Raw genomic sequence first — 18,855 nt, 5'->3', positions numbered from 1 at the left:
ATAAAACTACAGGTTATTGCAGTAAAAAATATTATTGTCAATTTAAGACCATTTTATACCACTGATAAAATGATAATATAATAGCATTATAAAGCACTTACACCCTTTAATTCTTAAGGAAATTTAGACATTGGAACAGGATTTTTTTTTTTTTAAATATCCTTGATAAACGTGTGTGTGTAAGAGCTGAGTCCCGCCCAAGAAAATACTCTGACACAGAGCGCAAACAAGGCTTGGGCATTGTGAAAACATGCTTAGGCGCTGTATCAAAAGAAAAAAACAAGTGCAATAACAAATAATATATAGACATGATCTTGATCATTTTCACTGAATTTCACTGAAAGTCGGTAACGTAACTATGGGCCTAATTGTGCCCAGTACTCGTGTTACTGTTCAGCAAATAAAATAAAATAAAATGACACAGCCACGGCGATCAATGCAGAGCAAAGATCCACTGATGGCAATGATGCATCCACTGCAGTGACACATGATGCAGAGGCGGAAACATCTGCACCCAAAATCAATATTTCATTAGACTGTGGCGCCTTCCATACAGTATTGTAAAAAGGAATGCCTTGCAGACAATGCCCACAGGAGCTGACCCAAATACAGCGCTGACACAGCTGTGACTGAGATACAAGTGGTTAGTCGAGCTCTTTTGCCAAATATTGGCATGACCTAACCCAACAAACTGAGCAGCAATCATTGTCCATTTTACATCACATAATTTGTGGGAGGACTGCAGGCAGAATGCTGCACTATGAGCAAACAAGAGGAGGAAATCTCATTAGAGATGTTACAGATATTGAAAAAGGATGCTGAGGTGTTTTTGGACATTTCACTGAATGACTGAAGTTTTGTGACCTGTGAAAAGGTGAAATTATGGAATTCTTTAAGAGGGATTAGCCTCCCTCTGTGAAGCACCACAGGGGTCTTTTGGGGTCCTCTAAATAATGTCAGACTTTTTGGGATGATTTCAAAATGGCTTATTGTCTTTGTTACACTGAATAACGTCTAAAACAGTTATATTTGGGATAAAAGTCCTCTGTGTTTATTCAACCATTTTAAAGTAAAACTGAAGCAGGGACAGTTACACTGAATGACATTTTTTCAGGTTTTAGAATTATTTCAGCTATATTTTATCTTGATAAAGGTAATCAAAACTAATAATGCAGATTATTAATATATTATTTGTGTATATGAAGAATTTTAAGTTAAATTAATTTGATGCAGACACAAAAATGAACACATCTCGCCTTTGACCCTGTTACAGATTTAATTTAATTTCATTTAGTTTTAAGGACAACATACATTACATACATACAAGCTACAGTTGGTAGATTTCATAAAAATTTGAAAACTATCACTTTATGCTGGCACAAGATTTCACGGCAGATTCATTTTTTGTGACAGCCCGCAATGATTTTGACAATTGTGGCCACAAATAGAGTGTCTATTTTTGGAGCCTGAGCATTCCTTAGGAGTGCTGTTTAAACATATATACCATTTGATTGTGCAGTGCGTCACACTCTTGGAGCGCAGAGCATACTCTGGACACAAATGGGGAAGTAGAATGTTGGGCGCAATAAAAGTGAAACTTAACTGTTCATTCTGCTGAATCTAAGAGTTTGCATCAACTCACGGTAGCCACTTCTCTCATCTAATTTAGAGGGGGTAAAGAATGATACAAAGGGACACACATACACACTGATGTGTCAAGTACGTTATAAAGCAGCACAGGATTCCATTCACTCAAATATCATGAATGCTGCAGGAGACTGTCTCTGAATATCACACTGAATAATGTGAATTATGTCAAACAGATATAAACACAACACAACTACATTTAGCAACAAATAAACACATCTGAGCTTCCAAATAAAACCTCAGTTACACCTCCTGTGGTATTTGTCACAAAGACAAGGCTGCATATTTACGTATATTTGGAAGAGCAAGCATTTATTTGTACAGTGCACAGTACATTTCCCCTTTATGGCAGAGCCCTGTACTACACACACACACACACACACACACACACACACACACACACACACACACACACACACACACACACACACACACACACAGTACTGTTATGCTGGCTGCAGAAAAACACTCCATCATGGAGCCAGTGAGCACAGGTCATGCCATTATCAGCAATTCTTGTGAAAGGTGAGTTAATCAACAACCTGAGGCCCTAAAATGAGCTCAGTGCTTGTTTGTACTGATGGATGGCTGGTTCCCTTTTTGATGTAACCACCAGGATCTATGCTGTTAAAGAGCTCTGTGGGTCATTCAGCTGCTTGATTTTCCATCACAGACCAGGATATGTAACATACAGCATGTCTTGTGGCTTCTGTGCATTCTGCTTCTTTAAAGTTATGAGAGGACAAATTGATATTCTGTAGGATATTTCTCCTTGTGTGATGTGGCTGGATGACTATGCAAAATATTGCTCCAGACAGAGGGTCTTGTTCTTTGATTTTGCAGGAAGTGATGCGTAATTCTGACGTTTACACTGATGCTTCGAATAGCTGAAAATAAGTTTTCTATTACAGTCGGTCCTAGCTGCTGGAAATATCTCCTTGTGATGTCATGTCATCTATATTTGGCCCGCTATCAAGGCAAATGCACCAACACACAACAACATCAACTCGTAAAAAATACAAGGGATATTCTTAATAGTGCTCAGTATGTGACAGAGTCGGCATTGAGTCAGCTGGGCACAGATCCACATCTTGGTTTTTTTGTTTTATGAAGTCAAAAGAGAGCCTTTTAGTAGAGAGCTCTAAGCGATATATTGTACTGCAGTTTGGTAATGCTACCTCAGACAAACTGTGGGAGTGCTTCATCACAGCACACACTTCCTAACAGCTCAGACTGAGTTGCACATGTGCAGCAGTTTGTCATGTGTGGATAAAATAAGAACTCTCAAGCTTTTCCCTTATACTGCACTGTCTGTCAGCTCTATGACAACGTCAACCTGCCTCCGCCAGTGTGAGTCCATCAATGCTCAAAACTTCACGATATAGTGAAATCATGACAGTGAAATCAAAGGCCAAATCAGCTCTTCCCTGAGTGTAAATTAGAGGGTCTGTCATTTTTATCCTGATAATAGGAAACCGTAGCTAAGGTACAAATTAACAAGATGCAGCTAAAGGGTTTCACACTGCTGCAACAGAGAGGTGAGACCCCCCCCCAATTTTCACCAATGCTGTTGTGTCAACTCCTGCCGAGCAGGGAGAGTAGCTCACGTAGACAGCGCTTCAGCGCCACTTCCACCATCCGACCCCCCGTACCATCACAAATAGATTCTAATTCTATGGGAAACCCTGGATACTCATATTAATGAGCTCCAAATCTGAGATAGCATCGCAACCACTCTTGCAATTTACTTGCCCTGTCATTTTCCTTGCATAAATCTAGGGCTGAGACACTCTGCACCTTGGACTCCTACATAACATTATCCTCTCCCTTTTTTTATTTGATATCTAGTGTCAGAAAAGATGTTGCAGATATAAAATCCGTCAGCACCTTTAGCTTGTTTACATGAATGCCGCTGTCACACTGAACATCCCCCTGAAACCGTTCAAATTTTAAAACTTTTTAAAAAATCATTTAATTTTTATAGTGAGTGGCCAAAATTGATGTGAGTGAGGTGGGTACAGCCCAACACTTCACATTGTTTTTTGGGTTTTTCTGGAGTAACAGCTTTGCAGACGGTCACTCTCCTGTCATACAGGACTCCATAGAAAATGATTCCACTAATGTTGGCTGCTTTTTACCAGCTGTTTGTGGGCTGACACGGTCTTGTGCATCTTGGAGTGAGACCCTCGGCTGCTGCCTCTGTTTGACATGTTGAAATAAATCAGTCATGTTGCTGCTTTTAGTTGCAGCCTTCAAACAAACTTTGCAGGACTGTGGTTTGTTCAAGATCTGACGCCGCAAAACCGAACCAGTTGCAAACCACTGACGAGCCTGTGCCTTTTTTGGGAACATGCTCTTTATTATCATTTGCTGTCATGTTGTCGTGCGTGTGTATCTCTAGAAGGTAAGCGCGGGTGGAGGATGCAGCCCACTGTGATCTACGGAAGCCCAAAGAGAGTAGCGGGGAGAAAAGTTAGATTTTCATTTTAAAGATCATTCTAACCACAAATTTGCATTAATCGATAAAATCAATTTATCGCTCACCCTAATGCCAATATTTTTTTCCTGGCACTCAGGTTGTAAATGAATTGTGGACTGTTGAATGATAAAAAGAGAAGTGACATGGAGGTTAAACAAAGATAATATGATATTCTGACTGTGGCAATATTTCATGACATTCACAAGCTTATGCCCAGTGTGCATTTCACTGGCAGGATGAAGACACTTGAGAGCACTGTGATTAATTTCTCAAGTTACTAAGACCTTGATAGCTCTATATAAATCACTACATAATGGGTTCCGTTTTCACTGTCGTTGCAGTGTTCCCTAACCGTGGGCACAACTAAAGCACTGACTGCCTCTGTGTCGACTGGACCGCTCATTACTTAATGGCAAAGATACTTAAAGCAGCAGACTGGGGGGTAGGAAAGCTGGCTAATCTGTGTAACTCGCAGTGATAAGCTCCTGAGGGGGGCTAGGCTAGGCTAGCAGGGTTAACATTGGCCAGGTTGGGCTCAGACTGTCTGAGAAGGACTGTATTACTGTAGGAGTGTTACTGTGTGAAAGCTGCAAGCTTTGTAATGACCCTCCCACCTGCACCTTCACCCACATCCCACTCAACTCCACACACAGCATTTCAGGCTTCATCAACACGAAAAGGACATTCTGTATTTCCAGTGACACCTATTAGGCTTTAGCTTCTGCCGCTGACACTGTGACGTATTTTTCAAGGCATGACAACACAAATCCTCCACACACTGGACACTGACTCAAGCTTAAGAAAAGCAGCAGCATTCCTTTTCATGGTTAGAGGCAGAAAGTACAGCCGCTATTTTTACCACGCTCCTAACCCACACACGCAGCTTCTTTTCCAAGTCGCAGCTCTTGTGACTCGCAGAGAAAACAGCATGGAAGGTATGCTGTGTGTTTTCTTGCTGGGAATTTGAGTGCGCAGGGCCTGAACATTTTGCTGCCTTCGGGGAGGCCTGCGGCATGATGGCCTCACTCAATGGGCCAAAATAATGATTCTGCGGGGCTATGACGTTATGATGAACATACTGTCTGAGCAGAGCTGAGACCCAGAACATCTTGTCTCGTCCTTATGAGATAACAAACACTAATTCACAGCAGACAGTCTGTTTGGGCTTGGCAGAGGCCACAGCATTTTTGCTGCTAAAGACAGTTCTCCTGTGAAGCAGCAGACTCTTTGCAGGTACAGCACATATATTCCAGGAGCCATGTCTGGTTTTGTAGTGCACGTTGAATGCACTAGGCCACATGTGAGTTACCCGAAAATATTTACTTAAGCGCAAAATAAATGTGATCAACAGGATTTGTTTCCAAGTTTAAATCACAGTGACACAATTGGCTGTCTTGTTTTTCCCACGCTCTGCAGAATGCTGTGGTGGGCTGTCAGTCCCTCTGTGGTCAAACCACTGCTTCTCATTTACTCTTGAGGGCTGGGTGAACAACCAGTGTTTGCACACTCGTATTCTTGCATGAAAATCAAGGCAGCTGTTTGTCCAATCTAGCACTTGCATGTACGTATTTCTTAAGCAAATCAAGTCCAAGGTCACACACTCAGAACCAAACATTCAACACACTAGAGCTGAATGATATGGAGAAAAAATAAATTATGATAATATTTTTGCCCAGATATCTCAACATCAATGTTGCACTGATAACGTAGAGTCGAGTACTGGTGCTTTCAGTTCCGAAAATGACTTCACTTTGCTGTAATGCAGCTAAAACTGGGAAAAGACAACATTAACCATATCATGTTATTGAAAATCTAAGACAATATCTCTCATATCACAATATATAATATCAATATACTGCTCAGCCCTACAATCAGGGTATCATATCATTTTTAAAAAATAATGATACCAGTTACAGTACCAGTACCCTTAACTCTTTGAAACCTGACTTTACTTCTAGAATATCTAGAAAACTACAGATATATACATAATTTTCACATTTACATATTTAAAAATTATGCAACAATATCATTATATTTTTAAGCATTTTTTTCTGCCCATGTCCATGTTAGTTTGCTTGTTTTATTCACTTTTTCTCTTTGCTAATTTTCAGATAATTTTCTTGGACTTTTTACTTATTTCTTGCTCATTTTTGGCTCGTTTCTACTAATTTCTTGAAATTGGTGGAACATTGCTTCCAAAGTTGCTCATTGCCGTTTTTCCCCATTTTATTTTTAAGAAATCAAACCAATTTGCTTCGGGTTTAAAGGTTCAAATACTTGTGAAAGGCATCTAAAAGCAGCACAAGAAAAGTGATGACGATTCAGGTTTCAAAGGATTAAAGGGATACCAATAGAGTATTTCATTCGATTTGTTTTTTGGGTCTTTTTGTAACTTCATTCGATACCCATCATGTGAATGGAAGAATTCTGTTGCATAATATGCCACCACAGTCACAGCCACAGCCGTATGGCATAGCCATAGTTTCAAACGTTTTGGTGGCATCTTGGCACGCTGAAGTGCCAACTACTTCAAAAACATTACGCTCGACTTCACCATACCAGTTACTATACATTGTAGCTGCTGCAGTAGTGAGCCAATCACGTCACATTAAACTGAAGAATGCTTGCTGTGATTGGCTGCTAAAACTTACAGAGAAGAACATTAACTGTGTTTAAAACTGTTTACTATCACGGAAATAGTGCACTAGATAGTGTGTTTGCCATTTTGTTGTAGGGTTCAAATTCTCAGTTGTTAATTTCATCCACTATATAGGGCAGTATAAAATACCCGCAATGCACAGCAAAATTAAGTGTACATACAATGTACCCTACATTTTACCCCCGTACACCACAGTGCAATTTGGTTGTGTATTTCCAGAGGAAAAAAATTGCAGCTTAGTGTCCGATATCTCATTCAGTTATTCGCTATTCACACGACAACAGCGTTTTGAGGGCCTAAAAAACACAAGCGGTTGAAACCGGGTTACAGAGTGTTATCTTTTAAAAACGCAAACCTTTCTGTCGCCATGTAAACTGGCGATGCGCAGATCCTGTGAGAACAATGACGTCACAAATGCACTTTGCGCATGCGTGGTCATCTTCTATGGTATGTCATTACAAAGTGACACTGCCAACTACTGGCCTGGCATACACACTACAGCGTTTCCGGTTGTTCTTGCGGATCCCTGTATACAAGGTTCGTTTTCACAATGTTATGAACGCAGATTTTTTTTTAAACACAAAGGAAAGACTTTTCTGCTTTTAGTAGGGCTGTTCTTGTCTGAATGTGGCCTTCGTTTAAGTGCTGTGAAGATCTGTATCAGCTGTCTAATTTGTCTTTGAATGACGACAGTTTTGTCTTCTATTCACTATCCCAACATAGTGCACTACCTCATTTTTAATACAATATATTTTAATAAAGCCACACTTCTGGAAACTTTTACAGACGCTATGGAAGTCTTGTACTGTAGGCTTTCAAATGAGATCAAAATCAGCTATGCAGCCAAGAATGCAAGGAGCAGTTTAAGAGCAGAGCAGCTTAACATCATTATGCCAGCATGCTATTACACTATAAATGAGTTTAAAGTTGTTGTTAATAACAGTGCAGCTGACAAACAATGTGCAGAACAAACTCAAGATTCTTGCCCTAGACATCTTGGTTCAGGTTTGCCACCAATAAACATTTCCTTCCCTCAGACAATTTATTGCACTCTTCTTCCGGATTTGAAATGACTTTTAGCAATCTGAAGCACTTTTCCCAATCCAACCGGTTAATGCAGCCAAAAACACAGCAATAATTGACCATTTTGAGAAAAGATAAAAAGGAACAGTTGCGAGTTCAGCTACATTATTTACTTTCCAAAAAGACAGACTTCCAGATTGCCTTGCCATGAAAATGCACTACAGTTCTCTTTGGTCCCACAAGCAACCCCATCCCGTGACACATAGTCACTAAATGTAATGTAACCCTTTAAGACCTGAGCAAACTGGCTTGATTGCTTTCAAAAAATTGCAAAAAGACAATGAGCAATTAAAAAAGAAATGGCACCAAAAATTAGCTTGAAAAAGTTCAGGAAAATTCATTGAAAATTAGCAAAAAAGAAAGAAAAAAATAAGCGAAAACAAAAGTAAAAAAAAAACAGCAGGAAGGAAATGACCTGGAAAAAGGGCTTTAAAAATTATATTAATTTAGTAACATTATTTTAAATATGTAATTATGATAATTGACCTGTCACAGAGGTGGTTCACGGCACCGAAGGAGTCACAGGCGCAGGGCAGGCAGCCGCTGGTGCCGTTGGTGAAGTGTCCCTCCTCGCAGTCCTCACACTGTAGACCGGTGTAGCCCAACAGACACGAACACTTACCGGTGCTCTGATCACAATCATCCGGATCCATAATCCCCTCAGCACCACTGCTGCAGTTACACAGACCCTCTGTGGATGGGGAGAGACAAGAGATGGGAAATACTGCATGAGATGCACAACCAATAGTAGACCTTTACAAGTCTGGACAATATGGGTTTCATGTGATGGCTGTTTTTATTGTTTAAAAAAAACTTAAACAATTATAGAGCATTTGCCAGACTGATCAGCTGACTTATCCATTTGGCTATTTAAAATACATAATAATTAAAAATCAAAATCCAGGTAATGCTGGAACCAGTGATTAAAGGATGTATGAAAGTTTAGTTGACAATAACTGATTTATTGTTTATGTCTTTTATATATTTCTGGATGGATGAAACTCTCACTACAGTCTTTACATTAGGGGTACAATGGTATCAAGGTATTAAAGAATTAATTTCATTATCAGTCACAATAGTATATTTATAGTATCGAATCGTATATAGTAAAAATGACATCATCAGGTGGAAAATATTGAAAGACAAAATCCAAGGCAAAAGCCCAGAATGACACCCAGAAATAATACAATGCATGTTTTTATGCTTTGATGGCTGTGGGATTAAAAAAACAGTTTGAATGGGTTTCAATAACACACTTTCTGTACTTAACAGTCTGAATGTAACAGTTTAGTTTCCACAGTGTATTTTAGACCTCTTGTAGGATCTGAGCTGGAAATTCCAAGATTAAACAAAAGTATATAAGCTTGCCAAAATTTCTATGCATAAACACAGCCAAAATGATAAAAAAAAAAAAGAGAAATAAAAAGCGTGTAAAAGCACCAAACAGTCCCTAAGGGTTAAACTGCCTTTAATGAATGTGGGGGTTAAGTACACAGTGGATGACTTCACTGAATGACAAAGAAAAAGACAAAGAGCAACATTTCCTGCATGAAAACCACCTGACAGGTAGATTTCCACCTCAGTAATGTGTTATAGTGACACTGGCGTTTGCAGTTAAAAATTGTGGTCACATTAGGATCCATCTCTCTCTGATAATTTCTGTTTAATTGAAGGCTGTACGCCTGACAAATTCAGCACAGCGTTTCCTGTTTGGGTGTGATCCAGGCTGCTTTACTTTTGGCCTTTGAAATGTGCACAATAGAAACTGTGATGCGCTGTGTATGGAAATAGAGAAGTGATTATGCTTGTTTTGAGTACTATACTACAGGAACATAAACTGCAGTATTGGTCTCATAGACCCATGATGCTGCTTTAGTATCCCTCAATATGGAGTCATAACACACTGGAGCTGTGACAAGCTTTTCAGGGCTGAGTGAAGGGAAATTGGATGAAGGGCTGGTGTGAGCATTCCCAGAAACAGTTACAGTGGGAGCTGTCCGCTGCAACCGGCCCTCTGCTATCATTCACTTAAAGTGGCCCTCTCCATTCACAGTCTCCTTGTATCGCTGGCCCCTAGATGGCTGGTATGAAGTGAGAGTTTCTAATTCACTTTCCTTGTCCATTTTCCACTTGCCAGTCATGGAATAATAACAATAAAAAATAATCTAAAAAAAAACAACAACAGCCTTTTCAGTCATGAGTCTGCTTCTATATTACGATTTATGCATTTATGCACCATGAAGACATCAGATCTGTTTTACACAACTTGATGTTATTTTCATATATGATGAATTCACCTCATGGCAGTCTGAAATAAAGATGCTGAACCTAATAAACTGAGTCCTGCTGTGCTGATCAGTTCAAGCTAGTGCTTTTTAACCCCTTGAAACCTGGATCAACATCACTTTCCTTGCTTTTAGATGCATTTCCCAAGCATTTAAACTTTTAAACCATGATCAAGGTGGCTCAATTTTTCTAAAAAACATTGAGAAAAAAGGCAATAGGCAGCTTGTTAAGAAATGTTCCACATATTCAGAATTTGTTTTAAGCTGTGGGAAAAATGTCTATGGAAAAAGGCTTAGGAAAAAAAATATACATAGCTATCATAATTACATATGGAAAATAATGTTGCAGAATTAGCCTGACTGATACTTGATTTTTTGGAGCTGATGCTGATACCAATATTTAGAAGAAACAAATTCCAATATTGATACTTTGGCCGATAACATATAAATATGCAATCATGAAATGCAGTTTTCCCTCCGATTTAATTATCATATACTTGTGACAAAGAAATGTAATGGAGACAAGATTTTTACAGCCTAACAATAAACTTTATTATCAAAAATGACAAATGCCCTGAAAAAGTAAACTTAATTGGGAATTTAATCATTATAAAATATTCCATACTATCTTTTCCCACATTATGTTCTGTTAAAAATGTACTTCTCAGATCATGCATGTCAGACAAATTATGCACAGATATAATTTACGCACACCTATATATATCTGTGATGGGCCGAAATCGGCCAATAAAATTGGCAGAATGATATATTGGTCACGCTCTAATTATTATCATTTTTAAGAACTTTTCAGCAGGTCATTGTTTTTGTGGGTTTTTTTTTTTTTTTTTTTACTTTTTTCCTGTTGTTTTTTTGTAAATTTTTAGGTAATTTTCTTGTACTTTTTACTGATTTTCATTAATTTCTTATTTAATTTCTAATTGCCTTCTTCCAATGCTTTTGAAAGAAATCAAGCTAATTTGCGCAGGTTTCCAAGGGTTAAGAAACCAGAGGATATAATGACAGACATGTGGATGACCCCACAGAGCACTGAGTGCCAATCTATTATTCATCTGCTCTCAGGTTAGGTGTGGCGAGAGACGACTGAATGCCTGAATATATGTCTGCGTTCTGTGCTCAGCAGTCAGACAAAGACGACGAGAGCTGTGAGAGCAAAATAATCTTTTTCATACACACACACAAACACACACACACACACACACACACTGCTAACAATAGCAGTTCGATAAAGAGGAAAGGACAGCTGAATTTTAATGTATTCCTGTCCTGGCGTCCCACTCAGATTATGCTCCTCTTCCACTGGTGCTCTGGACTTTTACGTAACTAACAAAGGCCTATGGTTATGCAAGCCTGTGGAGTCGACTGTCAGGCCCTTTGCTACAGTGGCGCCCGCTGAAGAACTGTCGGCCCCGATAACGCCTGAGAATGTGTGAGATCCAGTGAATGCATATCACCTCCCACACTGCAGCCAGGCTTCCTCTAGGTGTGGGATAGAGGCCCTGCGGGGTAATCTGTGAAGCCACACAACAGGTTTGATGTCTATCGGAGTGGACCTGTGTGGAGTGGAGGGAGAAGAGGGGAAACTGAGTTCAACCTCTCTCCTGTCTGTCTGCCTGCTGCAAAGTGTGTGTGACAGCGCGGCAGGTATTCAGACACAGGCAGCGGCAGGCTGCTCAGAACAAGTCATGTCTCAAAACTCCTCTCTTGGCCAATTCACTGCTCGCCTGTCTGTGCTGCTACGGAGACAACGACAGCAGTGGGAGGCGCCCATGCACCGAAACAATTGCTGTGCTTTCGATTTAGGTTTGGGCTTTAAAGCATGTTATCCGTTTTCAGAAAGGACACAGAGATATTTTAAAGAAACTATGTGAAAACACACCTTATATCTGTCTGTGGGGCCCCTGCCCTGCCAGAGAATGTATGTTGGTGGCTGGGCGAGGCGTTAACCCCGGTGACGCCTTTGTTGACGTGATATTATCATGTGAGTGGCCTTAAAACGAGAACAATGAAAGGTGCTGAGCTTCCTGGGGATGCTTTTAAATGAGGTATAAAGTGGTTTAAGGTGAAGCTTTTATGTATATTCTCACACGTGGGCACAGATTTCATTTTGACCTGAATGTCATAAATAACACTGACTGAATTACAGGGGGAGCTAACTAAACACGCCGCCATTTTAGCTCCACTCATCCGCAATACTGACCCGCCATACATACACTGATATATGTATGTAGACTACTAATAGGGCTGCAACTAACAATTATTTTTACTATCCATTAATCTGCCCCTATTTTCTTTAAAATAATGGAAAAGTGACAACACAACGCCCCATAGGCCAACGTGTTTGTGATGCGTGTCGGCTGAAAACCCAAACATATTCACTTTACTGTCACCTAAGACAAAGAAATGCAGCAACTGAGTCGTCACAACTGAGAGGGAGGAAACATCAATGTTTGACATTTTTGCAAGAAAAAAAAGCCCTTAACAATTTCACAGAACAACAATGAAAAATTGCCATATACTGTTAATAAGGATACCAGCACCAAATAAAAATCCATTCACAAGCATCACACCTGACGTTAAAAATATTCCGTTAACTCTTTAAAACCTCAGCGACTTGGCTTGATTTCTCACAAAAACAAAGAGAGAAGCCAATGAGTAACTTTACAAGAAATTACCCTAAAATGAGCAAGAAATCAGTAAAAGGCACAAGAAAATTACCTGAAACTAGCTTGAAAAAAAAAGATCAAATAATAAAGATCAGTAATAATAGTAACACATTTTTTGTAACCTAATTTCATATCTTTATAAATTTCTAATAATTATATTTTTCACCATGTTTTTTACCTAGATATGTGACAATTTTCTCTCTTTTAAAAACTAAATTTCAGGTCATTTTCTTTTCATCTTTAACATTTTTTTTTAGCTTTTTGCTGGATATTTCTTGCCAAGGTGCTAATTGCATTCTTATAAAAATGTTTTTAAAATAAATCAAACCAATATGCTCAAAATAATAACCAATAACCAATAATTTGGCTGAAGGCAGCACAAGAAAACTGATGTCGGTGAAGGTTTCAGAGGGTTAAACCTGTGTATCTATTGAAGCAGCTACATAATGTATATTATAAGCTACAGGAATATGCCACAGAAATCAATCAGAGCCCAAGTCCTAATCCTTTCTCTTCAACATCACAACCATTTGTGAGTGTAGCTACCAAAAACTCCTCCGCCCCTTCTTATCACTGAGATTAATGCTGACTGTAAGGAGGTGGTGCAGCATGTGGAGAACAAAGGGTCAATGTAAAAAACATGAATGGACTGGACCTTTGATGTGAGGGACCAATATCAAACACAATATGAAACAAAAACAACCTAAATGTTATGATGTGGTTTGAGGGAATCATGAGGTAACATATTGTATTGCAATATTTTACGCAGCAGTATTGTACCCATATCTAGATGCCTAGAAAATATCTTGAAAATAAGTATTTATTTTCATTTATATGAATTATTAATATTGAAAATACAAATTGAACGTTTGGTAGCCTACTAGAATGATAAAATAAATTGTTATTCAGTCAACTGTATATTTTGCTATTAAAACAAAAATGATTGATATAAGATAAACAGACTGAAAATGTTATCTCATTGATAAAAACAGATGTTGACAAAGTTTTTCCTTAATTTGCAGTTGAAAAAAAGGTAACAAATCACAATATATATGGCATTGTACATTATTGCAATACAATAGAATACAATATCGCAATATATTAAAATCGCAATAATATTGTATCATAACCTCAGTATTGTGATAATATCATATCGGGGAGCCTTATTTGATTCTCACCCCGAGGATGAACCCTGGTTCTGCTTCTTTCTCTTCATCATTGGAACCAGCCATTTATGACTGTGGCTACCAAAAACTCCTCCTCCTCTTCTTATCACTGAGATTAATGCTGACTGTAAGGAGGTGGTGCAGTGCGTGGAGAACAAAGGGTCAATGTAAAAAACATGACTGGACTGGACCTTTGATGTGAGGGGCCAATATCAAACAGAATATGAAATAAAAACAGTCTAGATTTTATATTCTGGCTCCAGGACATCATGATCAACAACCAAATCATGCATTTTTAAGGGAAGAAAAAATAATGGGGTTTTGAGGAGAGGGGGAAAAATCAATACAGTATTGCAATATTTTTGCAGGGCAATGTCGTATTGATACATAGATGAGCTAGATTAAATTATCAATATCTCAAATCAATTTAAACCTTTGGTACCCTATTAGAATAGTATAATCAGAACTGTCTCAGTCCACTAGAAACAATCTGTTGCATTAAACATGATTGAAGTGAGAACTTTATTTTTTCATTCTGATCTTATAAGATAAAAATTTTACCTTGGAACAAAATTTACAGGTTAGAAAAGTAAATGAATCTCAATATTCGCAAATAATCCTATCACAATATTCAACATATGACAAAAACATTTAACCCTTTGAAACCTGGACTTCTTTACTTTTCTTGTGCTGCAATCAGACACCTTTCACAAGTTTTTGAAATTTTTGGACACTAAGCAAATTGGTTTCATTTCTTTCAATAACACGGGGGTAAAAGCAATGAGCAACTTGGCAAGAAATGTTTTGCAAAGTATCAGTAAATTTAGAAAATTACTTTAAAAAAAACTAGGGAAGAATATGTCCAGACAACTATGTTTTGTAATATCATAATTATAGGTTTAAAATCATTTTTACAGAATCATTATTTTTTAAATTGTGCCTGTTTGTTTTTACATATTTTCCTTGGTTGTTTGTTTGATTTTCTTTTTTTTCCCTTTTTTGTAGATTTTGCGGTTTTGTTTTTTGTGGTGTTTTTGTTTTGCTTTGTTCTCTCATTTTTAGGTAATTTCCTTGCTCTTTTTTACTAAATTTTAGTATTTTGTGGGATATTTCCTACCAAGGTGCTTATTGCTCACATTCTAAAGGTTTAAATGCTTTCGCATACATCTGAATGCAGCACAAGAAGACTGGTGTTGATGTAGGATGCAAAGGGTTAAACATCTGTATCTATTGAACAAGCTACATAATGAACATTGTAAGCTGGGATATCCCACAGGAATCAATCTTTACTTAAGAAAAGCCAGGGAAAAATGAACTATGTTTGTTTAATCATAATTATACATTTGAAATTATTGTTACAGAATCATTTTTTAAAAATGTAAACATATTTTTCAGGTCAATTCCATGTTTGTTTTTCTTTTTTTTTTCTTGCTAATTTCTAAGTCATTTCTTCTAAAGTTGCTTATTGCCTTCTTGCCATGTTTCTAAAATAAATCAAGCCAACATGCCTTGGTTACTGGGGGTTCAGATCACAATTATATTGTATGGTGATGACAGTAGCATGACTAAAATCTATGGTTGGGCCCTCTGGTGATTCCCAGCCCTAGGATAAATAGGTCAGTTAAGGAAGAATAAATAAGCTACGTGTCCTCACAGCGGGGGGGGGGGGTTTTCTGTGCTCCAGATATTTGACTCGAACCATTGAAGAACCATATTGACAGCATATCTGAGCCTGAGCTGCTGTGCTGGCTGGAGAACAACACATCCACATGGATGCAGGGATGTGTGAGGTGTGAGAGAGGAGGGGCTCCGCTGTCATTGCTCATTCATGGCTTGGCCTGCCTGGCCATTTTGGTTGGACGGCCTTGTTCTGTGCGTACGCCGTGCAAACAACAATGGAAAGGCTGCTATTTGAGCAGCTTTTTGTAATTTCCTGTCAGAATCAAACATGTGTGCTTTGACACAAAGGGATGGTGGCTCTGTGCGACTTCTGTACGCACCGAGAGACACTGATGGAACAACAGGATCAACCTTGCACCCCCCCCCCCGTACCCCCCCCTTTCCCTGCCCACTGTAATATGTGGCACCCAAGAATAATAAAAAGCCTTGGGATTATAATATAGGATAAACAGAAAATACGCAAAACATAGATTGTGCGTTAATTGTGTTTATTTTTAGATTATAATTTGGTGATTAATTTAAGGGTTGCGATCTGAGGGGTCTGCCCATTGTTGCAATCTGCTTTTTTAGGTGGTTCTCTGCGTCAAACCCCCCGTGCGACCACCCTGTTACTCCTCAACCCAAATGAGATATGGATGTCTTCTTGCCCACTGATTCTGAATGTGCTATATATATATATATATATATATATATATATATATATATATATATATATATATATATATATATATATATATATAAACATATATACATACATATATATATGTATGTAAAACATGCAGCAGGCTACACCATTTTCAAAAAGCTATCGTCTTTGTGAAGCGTTTTTGGCTTTATGATAAATATCGGAGGGTATATTGTTACTCACCTTGACTGTTCTCTATTGAGGTAACAGATGTGCCGATATTATCCGCTGCCCAGGTCGTTGGCTGTGCGCTGGGACACCATGGACACCATGGTCTGCAGCATTTTCTCGGAGTAAAAAGTGATGTTTGTGCATCGGTGGATCTTTTGCCAGTGATCCGGGCTGTTATTTTTTGTTCCTTAGTGGCTGAAAAGACTCCAGTATTTGGGGTGGAGGTGGTGGCGGTGGTCGGGTCCGTAGTCGGGAGCTGGAAGGTGGTTGCAGTTTTAGAAACAGAGCTAGCTTTAGTGGTGGTGCTCGGGCCGGCTGAAACAATGGCAGGCGCCGGCGTGAGTCCGCTCCGAGGCCCGGGAGCTACCCTGCTCTCGGGTAGAGTTGGAGGCATGTCGGTGTGGAAGGTGTCCCAGGTGTCGGAGGCTGAGCCGGGCTTCCTGGACATAGGCGACGCATCTCTGGGGCTGATGCGAGGTGCAGCTTCAGAAAATTCGATATGTACATACAAAATAAATAGCAGGACCGGAGATATGTACATCATTAAGGACGTGTGCCTCATATTCACTTTCAGCTCTCCATGTAAGCCCCAGTAGCGGTCTCTCTCAGACCTTTCCCTGAATGGACGCGTACTCCACCATTGATGTCCCCGGCGGTGTACGCTGCTGTTTGTTGCCCTATGAACCACAGGCAACACTTCACCTGCGCTGCAACCGAACCTGAGCAAGCACTGAGTGACGTACTTATTAGCCAATAGGAGCCCTGGATGAACACCCTTCAACGCTCGATGATTGGCCGGTAACACCCTATGAAACACAAGGCCTATATATTGTAAATTATCAAAAGTCCTCTCTCCTCTGGAAATTATCAAAACATAACCGGTTCCATTCATAAACCGAACAGCTGGAGGGAAGCGTGTTTTGTAAAGATAGTATGAAATATAATGTGATGGTGTGTGATGCAGCCACAGTCCATGTATCCTCCTGTATATGTCATGGAAATGCTCCATGGCAGCCTGTTTTTGGATTTTTTTTTTATTAATAAAATGTCACTTTTCTGTTTATTTTAGCTGAGCCATAGATTTTTGGGTTTCTCACAAGATCCCGGAATCAGTCGTTATCTTGATATTTGGCTCTTCTTAACCCTTTAAAACCTGGAAATACATCAGTGTTTTGTGTTGCATGCAGACGCATTTCACACGCATAGAAACATTTGAAGGCTGTGCAGATTGGTTTCTTTAATTTTTTTTTGAAAACGTGCCGAAAAGAAAATGAGAAAAGTCCCAAAATTGCAATAAATTAGAACAAGAAAATGACCTGGACATTTGTTTAAAACACAGAGAGAGAATATTAGAAGATAATAAAAAGAGAAAAACATATAAATTTATACTAATGTTATTATTATTGTTGTTGTTAGTACTGTTTTATCTATGTTTTTATCCATTAAATAAATATTAACTTAGTTTTTGCTTAATGACAGGTCATTTTCATGTAAACTCTATCTTCTTCCCATGTTTTTGAGAGACATCAAGCCTATTTCAAAGTTTTAAATGAGGCAGAACCCTCAGTTTTATTCTATATGAGATATATTGCACATATTTAGCGTTTTTTCATATTGTAATTATAACTTAAAGCTACAGGTTGTCCTCTGATTTGGTTGGTAGGCTATTCACAGAGTTTTTCCTTTTTCTTTTTTTTTAATTTTAATAATGAGGATTTAAATGTGTTCTTTTTTATTTTAAGACATAAAAAATTAACACTTAAATTGTGTGTATGAAGGCAACAGCAAAGAGCATGCTTCACATTCATAGATGTTCACATTGCATAACTGCACTTCTATTTTAAATGCTTAGCCTATTTTGAATGTCGTCACTAGAGGGAATATTCTTCTTTGTGTCTGCCTTGAGGTTTTAGGTGTATTTTGCTCAACAAAATTATAACAATGTCTGGGATTAACTCTATGGCTATTTGTTGACTAACAAAGTAAGGGCAGTGACCTTTAAAACGATACACAGATATTACCAGCTACTCATTATCTTGTTAGGTTTTAGGCACTATGCTCATACTAAAAGCGAAGGAAGAACTTGAGTGGATTTGTTATTGATAATATTAGCTCTGATTTCACTTTGTGACCAGAGAATGTCGTTTGCTTTTTGATAAATGTAGTTGCAGTAATATCAAAGAACATTATGATGATTACTGTCTCATCTTGAGTCTTTATCGCCCTCCAGTGATCACAATGTGTAACGACACTCCTGTCATTAATGCCTTTGAAAACTGAGCTCATTGGTTTGATTTCTTAAAAAAAGAAGAAAAA

The 18,855-nt window shown here is 38.6% G+C and overlaps 1 protein-coding gene across 1 annotated transcript in view; it reads right to left on the bottom strand.

The window, feature by feature from the left end:
- Nucleotides 1–17,205, bottom strand: part of si:ch211-158d24.2 (multiple epidermal growth factor-like domains protein 9) — a 51,272-nt gene extending 34,067 nt beyond the window's left edge. The window contains 4 exon segments of the mRNA XM_042488864.1: nt 8,355–8,559; nt 16,552–16,601; nt 16,603–16,657; nt 16,660–17,205. Of these exon segments, the coding sequence (XP_042344798.1) occupies nt 8,355–8,559; nt 16,552–16,601; nt 16,603–16,657; nt 16,660–17,101 (752 nt within the window). The 5' untranslated portion in view covers nt 17,102–17,205.
- Nucleotides 17,206–18,855: the final 1,650 nt, after the last annotated feature.

The sequence above is a fragment of the Plectropomus leopardus genome, chromosome 6 (genome assembly GCF_008729295.1).
Source record: "Plectropomus leopardus isolate mb chromosome 6, YSFRI_Pleo_2.0, whole genome shotgun sequence".
In the NCBI taxonomy this organism is placed as follows: domain Eukaryota; kingdom Metazoa; phylum Chordata; class Actinopteri; order Perciformes; family Serranidae; genus Plectropomus; species Plectropomus leopardus.
Note: the sequence above shows the minus strand (reverse complement) of the source record. Positions and strands in the feature narration are given on the sequence as shown.